Here is a 20,898-nt window from a genome sequence, read left to right as displayed (position 1 = left end):
TTCGACTCTAAATAACGTATTTTCGGGTTAAGAAATTAAATTCTTTATTTTCGCGAATCTTGATAAATAATATTTCAGCCACTTTTGCTGTTAGATGATATACATCAGGCATCGAAACACGCTTTCTAAGGTCACTTTGAATTTCTACATTTACAGAATTTTATTTCAGGATGCCAACCTGGCGAATTATTATTTATTATTTTGCTTTTATCACCACGTAACTATCAACTCATACTTGAGAATGACTTATGCAGTGATGCCAGAATATGTATTTAATATTAGGAATGGAATACCACATATGAGCAAATTGAAAATTGATTAAAAGAGAGAAAAAAAAAAGTAGAGAACTTTGTTGGGCAAGGGAAACTTATGCAGCCATATCATTCGCCGAGATTTGAAACAGACTGGAAATACCTTTATTAATGGCATCATTTAATTGCCATCTGGGACTCTGCATTAAAGACACATGAAATTAAAAACACATTAAAATGTGTTCCTCAAAATGATCTTGAGAACGAATTACTAAAATTTGTAATATAATCTCAGTTTCAAAATACTACTTGTTATAGAAACACACATTAGGCTACTCATGTAAAATCTAAATTTTTAACAAGCACATTTTTTAGCCTTGCTATAAAATGGTTTAGATATTTTGGAATAATAAATTATGTACAGAACTGCTAACAATTTTAAGCAAAAGAAATTAATAAATTATTACCTCTTCATCATTGAGAGCAAGCAAAGAAACGAAGAATGCAAATTCTTTACCCAAACACATAATAAACATTGCAAAGTATGCAAGTAAACTAACATAGACTTAATAAGTGAAAGCTTAAATTATTGGAAATTATTGAACACGATTCCTATTATCTAAATATTATTCTAAAAAATTAATATCAAGAATGGTATTTAATTAGTTTCAGTTAGATTTTTGTCATCTTAAAGGAAGCAGCATCAAAAGTTAATTAAAAACCATGTTTTGGATCTCAGGAGAGAATAGAAAACACTTTTGTGAAAAAAACATTTTAATGAATTTAATTAGTTAAAATTAATGATGAAATTTAACCCAGTTATCGTTTGGTATGTATAAAAATTAATAGTAATAAAACATCTAGATTAGTTTAAGTTGTAATTAAATATTATAGGTAAGCTATCCAGCAAACTGATTTAAATAGTTTTTCTTACCTTTAAGGTTTAAATAGCTAAATTCACGTAAAATAATTTTAAGTGCTAATAAAGCGTCTCTGTGTATTCTTGAAGTCTAGGATCACAAATGATATTTTGTTATTACCTTTATTTGATGAACTCCTACCTTTAATTATTTAAATGATATTTGGTTTGCATTATTCCTATGCTACAGTATTTCACCTACCGCTTTCAAATATTAAGTAGTACCGCTTTCAAATATTAAGGCTTAATTGGATTATTTTTATTTTTCTATATTTAAAGCATTTTTATCAACCTGCAGTTTACTTAAAGTTATGTTACATTTCATTACTTTACCCGTTCTAAATGAGTAAGATATTTGATTTAAAAGGATTCGTATCATTTGGCTGCCTAAGCATGTGAGAACTATTTCCATAAGGAAAGGAATGCCTTCGTGAAAAGAGTTTAAACAGCTCGTATTCATATTACACAAGGGAAAAACACGGAAACTTCCATGCAACCATTTCTTCATGGGTATTTGAATCTGGAAGGAACTATTAGTGTTCAACAAACAAATATGCACATATATATATTATATATACATGCATAGAGAGAAAGAAAATAAAAAATAAAATATGTAAATAAATAAAAAAGAAATAAAAATATTCAGATTTTCAGTTGCCCAAAATTTAATATGGTCTATCAGTAAAGATTACCTATAAAAATGGAACAGGTGGAATAGTTACCTATCTTAAAGATACCAGGTAAATATGCATTTAGAAAAACATAGAGTTACATTAAAGCTATATTAAGAACATTAAAGTTATATTACCTTTTGTATATCCTAATAATTTAAATAAATATGCCATGAACGAAATTCAGTTTTAATTAAGACAAGAATTAAAAAGTAAAAAAAAATATATATATATATTTCTAGGAATTGCATCCATTTCTTTAAGTAGCTTACTTTGTTAAGTAATAACATAAAGATTAAAGCTGAAAGATAGTATAAAAAATACGAAGAAAATATAAAAAATACGATGGCTTTGCTCTACGCGAGCAGGCAACCTCTAATTAACGTTCCGCAATTTAGGATCTCCCCCTAGACCAGTACCTTCTAGCCTATTACGTAACAGCTAGTATAAATAACGTATGCGCGCCATTTTGCGCACTTCAGCTTCTGTCTCTGCTTATGTAAGATAAAAAAATATGTGAATCAAATTTATAATTTAGACTAACTGCAAAAACATTAATTCTCCCTCTCTATTCTAAAAATCGCAATAACTTCTCTGCATTACACCATTTCTAGATCATTCTAAGGCCTGCGCAGCTGTGATGACGTAATAATTTCAAACTGAAACTACCATTAAAAACCAAAACTTTTCTCTTCGCATGCTTCCATCTTTTTATACTACACACTCCAGCTTCTGTCTCTGCTTTGCTTGGACATAATTTCGCTATGTGCTTGCTATTGCAAAATTATCAATAATGTAAATGTTCTTGAACAGGCACGATTAGAGTGCCAAGTGATCTGTGGCCACATAATGTCAGTTGGAAATAAAAATGGAATTAAAATCGTCTCAAATGCCAAGTTTTGTTTACGAAGTCAACACATTAGCTTACGACGCAATCAGAATACTTCCTCTTCAATATAGGATAAGTACGCATCAACAGTGCTCCGTCTTTTCCTCGTGCTTTTAATATTTCATATATATATATATGTAAACGATTAAATTAACAGCTTAAATTCCCTTCTGTATTCTAAAAATAGTAATTTCTATTTGCACTGCGTCATTTCGAGTCTAATCTATGTCGTACGATTTTTACGTAATTCTGATGATATATATGGAACTAAAACTCAAAAGGCCAATAGTAACTTTTCAGAAATATTAACTATCTAATCAAAATGCATTGAGAACCAAAATTCAGTATGAATTAAGATTTCATCCTGAACATAACGCGCTTGCATTCTACGCCTTAGCCTAGCTGGACTGCAGTCTATCTGTTCCTTCTTTCTCACTGCAATTTTATCTAAAATGTAAAACTTTTCGGTTAGGCACAATTAATGTGCCCACTTGATTGTGGTCGCAACATGTTTACTAAAATAAAAGTTGAATTAAATGTACCTCGACTTCCAAATTTCTTCTTCATTGTGGGCCCACCAGCGGCCGAGCGGTAAAGACGCTGAACACTGGTAGTTCGGTCCGAGGTTCGAATCCCGCGAACGGGCTGGCTGCATGGGCGTTTTCGTGGTTTTCCCCATGTGTAACGTGTATACGAGCCAGTTTCCCTTAGAAAGTCCTCCACGAAAGGCATCCCTCCCCTTAGGCAGATAGCCCTAGTGTGCTTTGCCATAATTAAATACACCAACACCAACACCAACTTCTTCATTGTGGATCGGCGTTTCAGCATTCTACGACATCAAAATCCTCTCTGTTCATTATGAATTCAACCGCATGCATTCTGCTACAGAATCAATTTCATATATACATATGATGTGATAATAAATGAAACAAAACAATACATTCCTGCGCTTGAGCTGCAAAGGATTGAATTTTATAAAAATTAATTTTTTTTATTTTTTTTAATATACTATTTTATTCTTCGAAAACGTTTGACAGGGAATTAAATACGCTACTTGGCAATCGTCAGTGAGAAGACGTTATAATTTGATATTCTTATTTTATATTACTAAAGTTGGAAATATTTGGCAAATTTGATTCTTAAAAGGGAAATACATTAAAAGTAATTAAACTGCAAAAAATATACAATGAAATAAGCAAATAAAAACTATTAAGCATCCTTTGCTTAACGCTTCAAATAGAATTTTTCAAGGGGTGCGTATTTGACATATTAAAGTTGGTTAATTAATGAGTGGCGAATACACGTTTCTTTCTTCTTGCCATTTGGAGATCCGTACGACTACTACTTAACTGTCCAAAAACGTTAAAATAATATTTATTTTTTATCTCGATAGGGCATGAAACTACCCCGAGTAAAATCCCTAAATTGCTTAAACTGAAGAATTTTTCTTCAAAAGTATTTAAAATTAAATTAAATTAAAAAGCGTGCAAAGAAATTTAAAAAAGTCTATTATTCCTGCTTGTCCCGGAATACTTTAAAATTGCAAAAAGGAAAAAAATGGACTTACGACTGCTAACTTGTGTTACATCGACAAAATGGCTAAAATGTTTTGAAGCTTAAACGTGGCGGAAAGACCCAAAGTGCTAAATTCTTTTAAACATTTTTAACTGTAGAAAACACAGGAAGTGAAAGAGCTTTCTGCATGCAAAACAAAAAGTGTTTTCCTCTTTTCTTCCTTTGTTGCGTTATTTAGCTAACTTTTGGATTGAAGATACTGGTCCAGTATTAGTGGTACATTTCAAAGGGAATTCTAAGAAATGAAACTGTTGTTGTCAGAACATGATTTTAAGATATATATGTATATACAAATAAACTTACTGACTGGGATAAATTATAAAATTGGAATAAAAGCTAGGCAGTTCCTCTATAATATAGTAATTATAACCGTATATTCACCAAAACATCAAAATTAATCCAATTAAAAAGAGAATTCATAGTGTACACATAATCGGAAGTTAAGAATTAAATCAAAATTAGACGTCGAAAAGCTAGGCAGTCCTCTAACAGTACGTAGACATATCAAAATTAAAACAAAAGCATTTTTAAATTGAAACAAAAACAATTATTTAATTTTTTTGAAATTCATAACATTTTTATTTCAATTTTAAAATACTTTTTTTTTAAATTTTAATATATATAATAAAAGTACTGCGAATAAAATTAAATATTTATAAACATCTATATATATTATTATAAATATTATTATTTATTTATAATAATATATATTATTTATTATTATTTATTATTACTATTTATTATTATTTATAAAACATCTATATATATTATTATAAATATTATTACTTATAAAACATTCTGCTTCATAAATTATAAGGTTCTGAGTAATATAGTTAATATGTTCCATTTTCCATTTTTTTGTGACTCTTAGGTTCGTTAAGTTGTTAAAAATGTTGTTAACTGCTGGTATAAATGAATAATTTTCGAAGCTCGCATTGGATCCTTTTCAATAATAATAATAAAAAAAACAGAAGCTGCCATAAAAAACTTTCAAATGTGTTACCAAATCTTTTATCTTTTTCACCCACTTCTATGCTTTTCTCCTCTTTCTTATAGTATACAACTGAATATTTTGTTCCCCTCCTCATATTATTTATGTACTTGATGCATCTTTCTGAAGATAAAAAAAATATTCTCTTTGGAGATATTTTAGTCTTATGATATGTTTTGAAAAGGAGTTTTTGTAGTTTTATTTATTTTCAACTAAGTCCGGTGAGAATAGCCTAAGTAGCCAATAAAAGTAGCAGTTTAATGTATATATGCGTATTCCATTAGACACATTTTATGTATTTTGTTCAAATTGTATTCCAAACGAGAGTACAGTATTTGTTTCCAGTGCTCGCTTTCTCGATTTCATATTCAAGTAGAATAAAGTGCATTATTGCAACTATAGGAACAGAATTTGCTATCCAAACCGCTATTTTTTGTTCTTGTATCAGCACTTGTTTTGAAATTCCAAGTATTGCTTGCCCGGTTCTCATTCCCAATGTAAGCAGATGGAAAGGTTGAGAACTTGATCTATTGGAGAAAATATTTCAATTCCTATGTAGTTGTTTGGCTAAAACTAAATATATTAAACAGGGAATTAAATAAAAATAAATGTTTGACAATAATTTTGCTTAGATAGCGTGAAATACTGAGCTTTAAATTCGAGTAATGAAGAAATCCTGAGAAGTTATAAAATAAAAGAGTGATCTCTCCGACGGAATGAAAAATTGGATAACTAACTGGACAAATATGTAAAGTAATTAAACTTAATGATCTCGTTGCTTATCAATCTATCACTTATACTCTGCCCGACACGAGAAGAGTTTTGAGTTATGAGCTTTGTGAGTTATATTTTATTTCTATCATGTTTTCTTAATGTTTTCCAAAAAATGCTATGTTTTTTTTTTTTATTGAGAAATGAGGGGCCACCGTATTTAGGAACCACTTATATACTATATAAATGGTAAAAGCCTTACTGTTAGCCGTTTGGCAACATACCTTGGTGATTTACCGATACTCGTGGTGAATTTAATAATGAAAATTGTAATAGTAAGGATATACCAAAATTGTGTTGATAGTTGGAGATTTACTGATCAATAAAATAAAATAAAATTATTCTGCTTCAAGTGTATTACATAAAATAATTATCAAAAAATTACTTCGAGATTTCCAAGTTCAGACTCCCGAGTTTTAAAGCATAAAAGTGCTAACAACAAGAACATTCGCTTCAGTTTCACTTCACTACACCAAATTTGGTGACTACCTTTAGCTTAGCTCATGCTATTGATATAGCAGACAAAAGCTTTAAAAGTAATGATAAAATCACATTCTCGCTAGATACATCTGCATAAGAGGTAGGATGTTTTTATGCAGAATTTTCTACCCGTATTTACTTTAAAATAGGGAAAAATACGAAAATGTCCATGCAACCGGCCCTTTCTGCGGGATTTGAATTCACACTGAACTACTACAGTTCAACGGTTTATCTATTCGACCGATGAAGGATATTCTGTCGCACTGAAATACTGATGAAGCGACACATACACGACACATATACGATAATGATTATTGTAACTGATACATATCGGTTATTGTGCCGCCTTTCGTCGTTTCTGCTTTATAAATTTCTCAAAATCTGAGATTACTATAGGCTTAGTATATAAGGTAATAGAATATTGAAAGTATGGTTCAGATTCGAATCGATGCAGCTAGACCATATATGTATTTCATGCTTACGTCCTTGAGTAATTATCGAGAATTACAGTTTATTAACTAATATCAGTAATACCACTTGTATTCAATAACAGTTTTATAAGTTATTTACACATATTTCTTTTTGCGCAATAATAAGTTAACAAAAGAGGTTCATTCATTAAAAGATACTGCATTCGTTTTAACTCACAGCAGTAGTTACAGTAATAACTATTAACATGCGTTAATAATAATCTTATGTTTTCCATTATTAATCACTAAGAATTATCCACTGAGCAATATTAGAATAGGTTATTATTAGTTAATAGCACGTTCGTAAGAAAAAGATGAAAAATTAAAGTAATTTAGTCTAACAAGAAGCAAAACAATTTATTAAACGCAGAAATATTTTATTTCTTGTTAGGTTCAATTACGAGTATTTCGTCAATTATTCGGAAAGAATTATGACAATCATGAAGTGCCAAATGAAAAAATTAAATCTAAAATAAAGTATTGTAAATTTTGCACTGTTGTAAAAATAGAAAGTTCAAAGATATAATTTCTTCTACAGTGATTCAAGTCTGATCTAACAGACAGATGAGAGCAAATAAAATGAGCAGAACCCAAAAACATTTCTGAATGAAACAATATTAAAAAAGAATTAAAAATATGGTATTTATAATATTAAACTTTATAATATTACTTATTAATTAATACTATTTATAAAATTATTTATAATAATTATAATTAATATTATTTATAATATTACTTATTATAGATACTCTTATAACTTTATAATATTAAAGTTCAAATTGGTATACTTTTGTTAGCTTGTTAAGTGAATTCTGAAAGAAGTAGGAAAGAATTTTAAAATAATTCTAAGTAGGAATTAAAAATGCGGTAGTGTACGTTTTCAATAATATAAACCAGATATTTGATTTTAATTTAAAAGTTTAATTTGATGTACTTCTCTTACATCTGTTATTCAAAATACTGATTTATGCAACATGTTTTTAACAAAATATGTAATCCAGTTCTGACTTACCACGCTTGATAAAGCTCTGGAAAATTTAGCAATATTCAAATTTTATCGGTTGATATGAAACCTGTATCAAACTATTGTGTTTAACAATGAGTGTCTTCGATTTCACGACAACGTTTTAAATTTATATATTCTAAAGTCTTATGTATCTCCTCCAATGAACACCCCTGAATTAAAACTTTTTCTTACAGATGTGTTTTCACCCTTTCCATTCAAGATGTTTTCAGGAGAACCGCCGGAGTTATAGAGTATGCAAGTGACAACATATTAATAGATCCTATTGCTATCTTGAAATTATTTAAATTAACAAAAATTTTACTTACATTGTAACATAACATAAATTTTGAATCGCAAACTCAAAATAATGTGTCAAAAATTTATGATGAAGAGCAAGGAGAATTTAATTTATAGGACACCTAAACCAACGTAAAAGAAGTAAAAATGATTTTAAAATTATTCCTGACATGAAATTCTATGACGTGTGTAAACCTTAGTTGTTGAAGTTTTAAGTGGATAGTACTGTTCTTAATTCATTCGTTATTTCTGATTAACAAATTACCCTTGCTTTAAAATATAAAATGAAGCAGAAATGAAATAAATGTATTTTCAAAATACATTTACTGTATTTTAAAAATACATTTATTGCAGCTTCATTTGGTTTTGTCACTTAATATAAGTCACTTAAATATTTCAAAAACATTGAAATGACTTACTGCTGTTCCTGTGAGTTCTTCCGTGAGGTAAGTAACAGCAAGTTCAGGTAGCCTTTATATCCGTAGTTCATATCCCAGCAAGGAAATAGCTGAATTTTCGTTTTCTCTGGTCCAAAGCCTGAATATCTCTACAAACTGTATTAGATTTAGGCAGAAGCTATGGACATTTAGACGAAATATCTAGAGAACATGCTGCACCGTTTTCAAAATTTTCGAAGGAAATTTTCTGCGTTTTGCGAAACTGCTTTCGTTATAAAATGTGTTACTAAACTCATGTTTTGGACGTAAAGATCTAAATGAAACATTTTGCATTAAACTTCCTAAATTTCAGTAGATATTTCACTCTCTGCACATTGTAGAGGCCATATAATATATTAAATTTTATATTCCTGGTAGAATTACACTTAGAAATTTTGATAGAATTTTTATGGCATTACATGCCTTATTTTAAGAAATATAAGAAGTAGAAATTACGGAATTAAGGAAATATAGTCTATTATTACTTTCTTTAGAAAAATCTACATCCAGAGACCTTCCTAAAGATTTTATAGATCACTGAACAATTAGTTATAAAGAAATAGTTCCAGTTTAGAAAGCGAGTAAAGTAAAGTAAACTCTCACAATAGTATACTATTTCAATTTGTGACACCTCCGTGAAATTCGGAAATTAAAATTTTGTTAAAATATATTAGTAGAAAAAAAATACATAACTTTCGTTAGTAGTGCTTTATTGTATTAATTCGTCTTGTAGCAGCGACGATTTTAAATTTATATACAATGTTCCTTTTATTACTTAGAGCAGTATGAATATGTGTCTTGTTATTTTGAAAGTGATGCCAAGGTTAATTAGAAAATGTATTCTTAATATTTCAGGTAGAAGTTTTATATTCTAATAAACTAATCCGTGGGTAATCTTATAATCTTCGCAATCATGATAATAGTATCTTTAAATCCTTGCCATCTTTTTAAAATATTGTCTGTTCGTATGCAACTTCGAATTTCGCAGTTTGCTCTTTGCTTAAATTTCACATATTACACCGATTAAAAACGCAATAGATAGCATTATTCATTTCATTTCGCTCTTGGAAAAGATGTGTATTATGTTATTTCCCAGGACAATTGACCCAATTTCGAAAATAAAACAAGCATTTGCTAACGTTCATAGTTTACATCGCAAAGTAAGACATTTTAGGGATTTTTATTTATGTATTGCCAAATTTATGTATTGCGTGTACATCGTTTTTTGTGAAGTCACGCACTTGAGCATGGCATGCTCACAGCAACATAACCATATGTACGTTGTTTCTCAGTTTATCTAAATCATTATATAGATATAGGTATTGAAAACAAAGAACGGATGAAAAGAATTTGTCTAAAAGAGCACTAAAACTTTTTTACGTGCAACAGAAAATTGTATCAATCTTTGCACTGTAACTAATATTAAAATGCATCAGCTTAATTTTTGACAGTATTAAAGATTCGTTGAAAGTGCATTATTATGATGCTCAGGAAGATCGGAATAATTAAACCAGAAATACCAATTACACATTTAAAAGTTTACCACTTAGACAGTTGTAGTTAGAGATTTCACATTGTGCAGGTTAAGTCCACTTTCTTTTCATCACTGCTTCAAGATCATCCATGAGAATAAATATGTGTATAAAATTCTGAGTAGTTTTTGCTGTGCGTTGATAAATTATCAGACTAATAACGAAGACAAGTAGATTTCCTGAAGGCAGTGTGTGACATGGAAACATACTAGCCTTCTGAAAGACTATATAAAGATATTGCTTCGCGCTTTTATCTTATTCTTTTTAAGAATTTGAGAATAAACATCTAGTACTTTATTTAATCTCCTTCTGAAATGCTTCATATCTAGTATTCTAACGTATCTTCAGATGAGCGTCCTGATACCTGATACAACTTCTGACTATACGTATTTTCTAGTACCTTCTGACGAGCTTTATATCTAGTTTACAGCTTCCTTTTGAGTTCCGATACATAATTTAATAAGACATTTAATCTTTTTGTAACTTTTTAACAGCATGATTTATTTTTCTCTTACTTCCTAACATCACTACCTCCACGAAAATTAATTTACCATTAGACAGATGGCCCATATCTTACGTTTTGCAGGCAGTCTAATAAATCCGTAATCTATCCACTGTCTTCAAATGTATCAAAAATGTTTTGTTCTAAGTTAGCTAAGTCTTTTAAAGTTTTCTTTTTCATTCTCATTAATTATTAAATCTATGATGCCATCATAGTGACGGTGTCAGCGTCTCGGAATAACTTAGTAATGTCTTCTGTGGCCAAGAGTTTTTGTTTCCGCTTAAGAAACCTTTAACTGTAATTTACTCTCCTTCACTTAAAAACGTTTGCTCATTAAAAAGTAATTGTCGGATCTAAAGTAATTGTCGAAACTTGGTGCATTATATGCAGATATGCCCATAATTAGAAATACATCTTGATTGCTCTTTGTGTAAATCACAAGAGGGGTCTGAACTTCGTTCTCCGTGGGGTTTAAAATGGGTAGAGACATTTTTACCTTTACCTAATCTGCTTGTTGCAGAGGGATTCATTTTCACCAGAGATGATCGAAAACAATAGGATCAGCTTTCAGTTGTCTAGAAGGAAAGAATTTTTGTCATAATGGAAGGCTAGAGATCATCTAGGCCAGTAGACTGTGAAGAGGTGTTAAGACGAGAAAGAGGCGTGATACAACGCGGCCAAGGTCAGGATGCCTTCGGTAGTTTAGTAGCGCAGACGATTGCAACATTCCCCAAAACACGAATATGCCACAAACTGCAACATGATCCGACAATCCGGGCACAGGTAACATTCTCAATATAGGGCTCTGTGGCTTACCATCAGAACGCGCTTAGCTGAAGGGCATTTGAAATTTTGGGGCCCATTGCATGTGCTATGAATGGCAGTTTGGACCACAACCGAATGAAACTAGTTTCTTCTTAAATTCTCACTCTCGATTCCTCCAGTTTGAGCAGTGATGATAACTTTGAAGGCTGATGTGGCGAAAATTTCAATCCTGCCATCACTCACGCTCTTTACTCTACAACGGCACATAGCTTCCACAGCTGGTGTAATGGAATGGAGCATGCAATCTCATCATCTTTAATACTGATTCATGGTAGCATGATAGACCAGCTGCAGATTTGTGACCAGCTGTACATTCCCTCAGTCAAATTTAATAAACAGTTTGAAATGCATCAGACTTACTTTGTGAAAAAAGTATTGACTATTTTCGTATATAAGTTTTTAAACTTAAAGAAAATAAGCACATAAATTAATTACCTAGCCTTATACTGATACACATATTTAAACAGTGAAAACATGTGAGCACCGTATTCAGATAAATTACTATATATTCTAACGTTTCATTCGATATGTTTACTAGAGGCAACTTTCATATTGTTGCTACGTGTATAACTAAATTACATAAAAATAGAGAGAAAAACTTTAAAAAAATAAGCACAGACTAATAACGAAAACAAGTCCGACAGTTTTATTAATGCAAAATATTTCGTAAATCCGACAGTTTCTGCCCCAAGAAAATCAATTATACTAACCAAATGTGCCAAACCAAAATGTAGATTTCTTTTTTTTTATATATATTTACGACAGTCAATGCTTGACCTCAATTTGTAACCCTGGTCAAGGAGTTACCTACAGAGAGATACAGATGTAATGCGGCAATTAAACCGATGTAAATACCTAAATAATTTACATTACGAAAATCAAATTTTCCTTTTTGATCAAATCATTAACTGTTTACAAAACAGTGTCTTTTTACAAACCGGTACAACGCGATAATTAAATAAAATCTAAATGAATTTTCACATAAATTTAAATTTCACTGCTAATTTCGTTATGAATCTGTATTAAATTTCCATTAAATAGTAGAAAGAAACTGTGCGCACGATATAGAAATACAGAAAGTTTTGAACTAACATAAAGACTCTGTGCTTTAAATTCTACAATTGGTACAGATATTGGTCTTTTTAATGTGCATCATTTAAAAATGTGGTTTTGAAAGTGGAGGTCATGAAAATAATGTTTCGTAATATTATTATAGTATTAAAATATTATAATTAAACATTATTATAACATTAAAATATTAAAATATATTTCTTTACTTTAAAAGTATATGGAATTCCTCTTTATGTGGAGTATTATTTCCTTATTTTAAAAGTATGTATATTTACTAACATTTATTAATAATTTGCGATTAACAATGGATATTTAGGAATTGCATGCAAGTTTTTAAAAAATTTTTAAAAAGAATTTAAGAAATTCAAATCCAATAAGCTATTTAAGGGGAGAGCAAATAAAAGAAAATTGTAACTGATCCTGGTTTATATTTATTTCTATATATATGTAATGTTGTAGAAATACTAACAGGGTAAAAGTTGATCCATAATGAGCAGCAATTTGGCAGCCATAATGAGAAAGTTAAATATTAATTTTTAATTCATCCATATGAAAATGAATTACGGGCACATTTTTGCCCATTATTCATTTAGCACCCTACCATGTATATATCCAAAATATTTATAGTTATAGATGTTTGATATTTTTGCGACAGGAAGAAAGTAACGCGGCAACGTCTTTGCGGGAACAGAAATAATAATGTAGCAGCGTAGTTATTCCATATGGCAGCTTATTAAGAGACAGTTTTCGGTTCAGTAAATTATAATTTTTGGATTAGCTACGTCATCATTGTTATGTAAAAGTCATACGATACGGATTAATCTAGAAATGACATAGTCGAGAAATAATTATTATTGTTTTCAGAATAGCGAAGGAAAAACACATATTAAAAAGAAGAATTAATGTCTGTTGCTAATTTAAACTATAATTTGGATTTACACGCTTTCTATATGTTTTTGAACAATTAATTTTATATCTAATGTAACATAGGTAAACGTTATTTGCCATTAAATTAGCTCTCTCCTGTAGACATTTTTGCTCACTTTTTTCCAGAGCAGTTTTATGCATGTTTTATCTCGTAAATTCGATTATGTGTTGGGGGGCGGGGTTACGATTCACGTTGCTAAAATATTTGCCATTTACTACCATTGGGGACGCTATAGATAAAATTCCGGACTGTCTACATTGCACAATGCAAAGTTCAGTACGTATATGCTTATATTATGTCCATACATACACATATGTTCAAGTGATACTAATCGAGTGACAGAGGAATTTTAGACGGGTAATTCTAGATATAAATTATATCATACTACGCTTTATTCTGGTGATATACACAACTTTGTATATCTGATATAGAGGCAGGTTTGATAAACATTTTATTTCATTTTGTTATTTAAAACACCTCGTTGGAAAACTTCTTTACGTATTTATTGCTTTCATTTCACATTTTGTTGTTTTGGAAAAACGAGAATAAACCACCAGAGGGAAATATTTTTCACAAGTTTTGAATGCAGTTTTCTAAATGAAAGATATGCTAAACTATGTCTTAAATAATTCAGTCTTTCCTTGATTAACTATGATCCTAAATCTCCACGTAAAGTTAATTTATTAAAAAAATATCACAACAAATTTATTTTCTGCCATATTTGCGTTTGCATTTTGAATAAGCCGTTTTAAGTACGAGTCTTTATGTTCTAAATCTTAAATTGTTGAGGTATTAATTCTTGAATCTTAATTTTTAAACCCTTAGGTCTAACATAATTTTTTTAGGTTTGTTTCAGATGTGATACAGGAATCTGTACGCCTGAATAGCAGTCCCTGTTTTCTAGTCTCACGAAATTATATATACATGTATGTTTAATTTCTTGACAATTTTTTGTTGAATTCTTCTAGACGTTAGATTACAATCTGAAGTTTTCAGACTATTTTTAAGCTATTCTTTTAAGATATTTCCCAACAAATGTAATGGCCTTAAGTAATCTATATTAACTCAATCGTATTTTTCTCAGTTCATACCTTGTTCATATACAATATTCCAAATGCCATGAAAGCTACTTCAAATGACAAACAGCATACTGCTTTCTTTTCTTTCATACTAAACACATTTCCAGTTGCTAAGGAAGGTTTTGGCATTCCCATGTTATTCCGTCACTCGAGAAAACTTATGTTTCATGCCTGAAATTCCAATTATTCTTTCTCACCAACAATGCCTTTTCGAAAACGTGTCCGGAATTCTAAGTATTTCTCATGGCTATTTATTTTCGTGTTATTCTTCCCAGCGTCATCTATTTTACTTTATAAGACTGAAGCTTCTCAAGGACTATTGCTCATATTTTAAGATGAATTCCATCTGATAGTGTTCATGGATAGCAGCATATAAGTTGCGTAACCCAAGAATTTCTGAGTTCATATGCATACGTTTATATATATATATATATATATATATATATATATTTGCATGCATATATGAATATATGCATACACAAAATCTAATAGTACAGTATACAAAGAAGCATAAAACAGTGGTGTCACGTGAAGTGTCTGCAGATATGTCACTGGAATCTAAGGAAAAGTGCAAATGAAGAAAAAAAATTATTGAAAAGTCATTCGAATCACTGAGATAAAATTTATAAAGCCTTCTAACTTTTCTTAATTAATGGTTAAGAGTGAAAAGACATAGCAATGAAATTAAAATGTTTTTCAAAGTGCTTCGATTCTTGTTTCAATAAATTTTTGAAGATATATTTGTAAATATTCTGGCATGATGATGATATTTTATCAAAACAACGAAGTTTCTTATTACTCCAATAAAGGTAAGAATTTTGAATTTATACGTTATATTATTTTAAAAATAAGAAGTAGTAACTACGTAGGTAAATAAAGACTCTTATATTATTGTGGTAAGATGGAAATAAAAAATGAAATTTCACCTTTTTAATTTTTGCAGTTTTTAAATGCAAACATTTTATGACAAATTGAACTGTTTTATTCAGACACGTTTTTAGTATAAATCAAGCAAGAAATAGTTGTCAGCTAAATACAAATATAAAAAATATAAAATAGAATTATAAGGATAATAAAGAAAACTAATATTGCTGCCACACGACCTAAAAAGCGTAGAAATTTATGCAACTTTTCTCCGTTTCTAATTCAAGCTCCCTCCGCAAAGAAATTTCTGCATAGTTTAGTACGTATACCAGCATTATTTGGTTTTTGGTTTTATCATAAAACTATCAGTGTAAATTAAAATAATAAAGATTTTGATGTTTTAGTAATTTTCATATAATAATTAAATCTTTATAATTACTAAGAATTTTAAATCAGTTATTTAAGTTACAAAAATTAGAATATTTGAGATTCTTGAGCAAGTTCTTTTTTAAAAGAAAAACAAGTTAGTTACTAAGCATTTAAATGCCGTCTTTATATCCATTCACAATAAGTAACTTTGCAAAAAAAAAAAAAAAAAAAAAAAATCGATGAGTGCGTTAATAATTCAATTTTTAGCCCAAAGGGTCAATTTGTCCAAAAGGGCTATTAATTTCGTTTTCAGATTTTGTGTTGGTTCACTATAAATGTCGGTTCAGTTTTCAAATTGTTGCAACCAAATATTAGAGCCCTGTATGATATTTAAAGAAATTAAGTAATGAAGAACCTGCATAAATGTACGTATGTTTCTCGCATTGTGGTAAAACAACGGTACCTAGAAATATCAAATTTTAAATAATGTACTTTTCCACCCGAATATGGCAATCTGGAAGACCAAATTTGGAATTTGGATTTTGTTTTATTATATATTTCATATTTTATAAAACTTTAACGTATTTTTGATTAACAAACTCAAAGATTTCAAAGCGAGCAATGGCAACACTGTACATAAAAATAAAACAAAAAACATTTCTATCTCCAGCGAGCGAGACTGTGTATCAGAAATTATAAAAATATGCTCATTTTAAAATTATTTTGCGATACTGCTGCTGAACTGAATTAAAGGTAACGCACAAAATGTAGAAAAATGCTCTTTTGGAAATAATTTAAAATCTGAGACCTTTCAGTTTTTTTGTTTTTTTTTTTTTTTGTTTTTTTTTGTTTGTTTGTTTGTTTGTTTGTTTGTGTGTGTGTTTGACTGTTCAGAACATAAATGTGTTTATCAAAATGGTAGATATTTTTTTAGAGAATTTTTGATGATAAGAAATGTTTGTTCCATTCCCTTATTATTTGTTGAGCTTGTTTCTAAAATTTACGAAAATATTTTTAGGATAGTTACATAATTCTCAGTTGAATTTGTATAAATTTGTTCATTGTACTAATATTTTACATGATATGAGATAAAAAATCCGGCTATGGAAAGTTAAAAACTGGATTAGGAAATTCAGTTTTAAATATGTCATGTTTTTAAGAATTTCTCAAGTAGTATTCGGCATTTTAATTTCTACCGTAGTCTTGTTAATTTACAACTAAGTTTGTTTCCCTATTAACTAAAGAAGAGAATTGGTATTAAGCATTAAATTTCACAAAATATTCTTTTCTCAAAATGTCAAGTCATCTATGATATTTTTTTTTCCATTTTATAAATATCTCGGCCTATCAAATTCATTAAAACATTTATGTGCGTATTTTCTGAAAAATATTTGTAAATTGCAGTTGAAAATTAAAAACGAAAAATGTGTGCATTTGATGCGAAATCGATATATCAGACTTCTTTTGCAAATAATAGACAAAATAGCACAAATAGCATACATAGGCGAAACAGAAAAAGTAAGATAGCAGTTTTGTTTGCATCTGAACACTTTATGCAATGTACGTTTTCATTAATCGCAATACTCAATTTTACAAAAGTTCTTAGAAGATTGTGCATTTAAAAGCAATAAATGAATGTTAATTTTGAATTCTAGTTTATTTCTGAGTATGTTAAAAATAAATTACAATATATTATGAATCTATGTGAGAGGATATACAACGCAATAAAATTTTCAATATTTTTTTTTTAATATTTGCATATTACATCTGTTTCTCTTTTGCTAAAACTAGTGTTTTATTATTTGTTTAAAAATCTTTCATGGAGCTTTAAGTAGATCTACTGTAAATTCTTAAATTAATACAAAGCTGATTATAGAAAGCAATTAAAAATTCATACACTTCCTTAAATGCCTTCAAAAAAGACGATGTTTTAATTTAAATTATTTAAAAGTTCTTCCTTAAAATCTCCTCTTTCACGCATTTTCCGTATCTTCGTTAATGACGCTGAGCATATATTATAACCAGTGTATTACACTGAATCATCATAATTACCATGATTTTCAGTATTTAAACGTACTTTGCAACAAAAGGTGCTTTAATGCTTTTAAATAGAATTAACATATAGCGATAATATATCGCAGTTACTAGCTCAGATCTTGTTATGTCGTTGTGTTTATTTCATGATGTTAAAATATCAAAAACTCAAATAACAGCTTTAGAGTTTAGTGCATGGATATTACTATAACATTAAAATGCGTTAAAATACATTATAATACTATGCAGATTAGCTGCACAATTAATTTAACGTTAAATAATTGAATAATTTTCTATTGTATTAAAGTAATAAGTTAATAGTTCCTGGTAGGCTGTTAAATTAACAATCCCTAAAATAAAACTAGCTTTCAGTTTTAATAGTATTAATGAACTAAGTTTTATTAACTGAACTAAACAAAAATTTGTCAGGTTAAAATGATACCCTGAGTAACAATTATTTTAGTCAAACAACAAAAATAGCTTTATATCTGCAATTTTTCCAGGATTAGTTTCGATGGTTTAACTACCGAACCATTTTCCTCAGCTGCTAAATTGGGAAAAAAAAAGTTGTTTATTTTTTAACTACTAAAAAAACTACATTTTATTTCAACTTGGCAGCTGATGGTTCGGTAGTTAAAACATAGAAACTAATACTGAAACATTTGCAAATATAAAGCTGATTTTTTTTTTGTTTGATTTATAAAATAAGAGTTTATCACTAGCTTAAACTAATAATCAAACAGGCTTTAAAGAAAAAAAAATAAGGAGAATTACACTTTTACATTTGTTACAGTAGATAACTCTAATTACTTTTAAATAGTTTTTAAATACATTTTTTCAAATAAATCTAGCCCGCCCATATAATTTTGGGGCTAAATTATAGATTCTTTGCCTTAACAGCACAAAAGATAACCGCGAAGATCTTCTAAAATCGTCGATTCTAATCAATCGAATTCTCCAAAAAACGAGTTTTGTAGGTGAGATACCTGCCCAGATAGCCGATACGGCTTGACATTACTTGTAAATTTACGCGTTTTGTAATATCAGATGTGGATATTATTTGAGAATTTTTTGCATTTATGACCTCATCTGAGATTTCCAAATGGTCTGTATCTTTAACGTCTGTATCTGGATCAGAATGCCACGAATTCTTATCAAGATAGCTGCACATTTAACTATGATAAAAAAAATCCAAAAAGTACCTTATTATGTTTCATTTTTATATACATTAAAATAAACTCTGTGTCCTCTACGACCTGAAGCGCAACCTCCTGTAATGCTTCTGCAGAAACAAGTTTTCTTCCTCTTACAGGATAAACCAAAAACGATCAACTTTCTTCGAATTTCGTTTTCATTTTCGAAAGGTTTTTAACGTTTATTGAGACTCTTAGAATCCACTTCAAAGTACAAAATTATTATTTCTATGTCATCAGACGTTTGGACTCGTATATGCCTTAGCTCTTGTGTTCAATATTATTTCTCAGTTATAAATTAATGCATAAAATTGAATTATTATTAGCTAAAAGGGCTATTAATTTAGATTTGGCATTTTTGCGTCGATTCACTTCCTACGTTGATTCACTTTATAAACTGTTGCCACCAAATATTACAGCCCTGTATTATATTTTAAGAAATTAATTAATGGGTAATCTGCATAAATTTATGTATGTTTCTCGCATTGTGATAAAACAACTGTACCTAGAGTCATCCAAATTTGAATAACGTAATCCTCCACCGAATATGAGCATCTGAAAGCCCTAATTTGGAATTTGTTTTATTATCTATTTCATATTTTGTCAGACATTGAAGAATTTTTGATTAACAAACTCAACGATTTCAAAGAGAGCAATGGCTACACCGTACGGGAAGGGAAAAAATTTATATCTCCAGGCGGCAAGACTGTGTATCGGAAATTCTAAAGATTTTCTCATTTTAAAACTATATTGCGATATTGCTGTTGAATTGAATTTTATGGTTTAAGTGCGAAGAGCATGATATTTAATAAATAAAGATAATACACAAAACGTTAAAAAGGCGCCCCTTTCCTTTTATTTATTTTTAAATGTGTGTACATTTTAATTACATTTAATAATTATTAATTAATGTGTAATATTATTTTTCAGTTATAAATTCATATGTAAGAAATATAAGTAATCAATTTCAGGAAAATTGATAAATAAATAGGATATTAAAAAATTTGTCATTTATATTCAGAAATATATTCCTTTTCATTCTCTAGGACCACCTGATCCTGTGCGAAACTGTGTTGTTGTTAATCAGTCGCATTCTTGGTTATTGGTGGAATGTGAAGCGGGTTACAGTAATGGTCTTCAGCAGAAATTTCACTTAGACGTCTACAATTCTGCTGTTGATCATCTGCAAGTGAATCTAACATCAAATGACGTACCATCATTTTCCGTTCATGACTTGCCTCCAGGAACACCCTTTGTTCTAGTTGTATACGCTTCAAACGAAAAAGGCAAAAGCAATTCTTTAGCTATTGTGGGTCATACACTTCAAACTCCTCTTTTGCAAGCTGGTAAGTACAGTTCATAAAAATTATTTTTCAGAAAGCCCAATTAGATAAATCCTTACAGCGCAACTATTCATTAGTAATGATGATTGATTCAGATAACATTGGTCGTAACGATAAAGATGAAGCATAGGGTGAAATGCTTCTTTTTATCTTTTATTGTTGCTTTGCATTTTATACATTGCTGCGTTTTATTTCGAAATGTATTTCTTTTATAATTATTTTTTTTTCTTCGGCTTATTTATTTAGCCTTGCAAAAAGAAAAATAGAGAGACGAGGGAAGTAAGGATACAAGAAATGAAAATTATTTATTATATTTGGTACTGTACAGAGTTGTAAAATTAAGATAAAGATTTTCTGTGTTTTCATCATTCGACTTAAAATAATCTATAATTCTTTAATTT

At 29.5% G+C, this 20,898-nt stretch overlaps 1 protein-coding gene across 1 annotated transcript in view; it reads left to right on the top strand.

Moving 5' to 3' along the window:
- LOC118182238 (adhesion molecule nephrin-like) overlaps positions 1-20,898 on the top strand; it is a 324,602-nt gene that overhangs the window by 152,222 nt on the left and 151,482 nt on the right. Inside the window, exon 8 of the mRNA XM_035351562.1 lies at positions 20,201-20,500. Coding sequence (XP_035207453.1) covers positions 20,201-20,500 — 300 coding nt within the window. The remainder of the gene's footprint in view (positions 1-20,200; positions 20,501-20,898) is intronic.

The sequence above is a fragment of the Stegodyphus dumicola genome, chromosome 4, assembly GCF_044657685.1.
Source record: "Stegodyphus dumicola isolate Sdum_Otavi_A_Nest chromosome 4, ASM4465768v1".
In the NCBI taxonomy this organism is placed as follows: domain Eukaryota; kingdom Metazoa; phylum Arthropoda; class Arachnida; order Araneae; family Eresidae; genus Stegodyphus; species Stegodyphus dumicola.
This window is presented reverse-complemented; position numbering and strand designations above follow the sequence as displayed.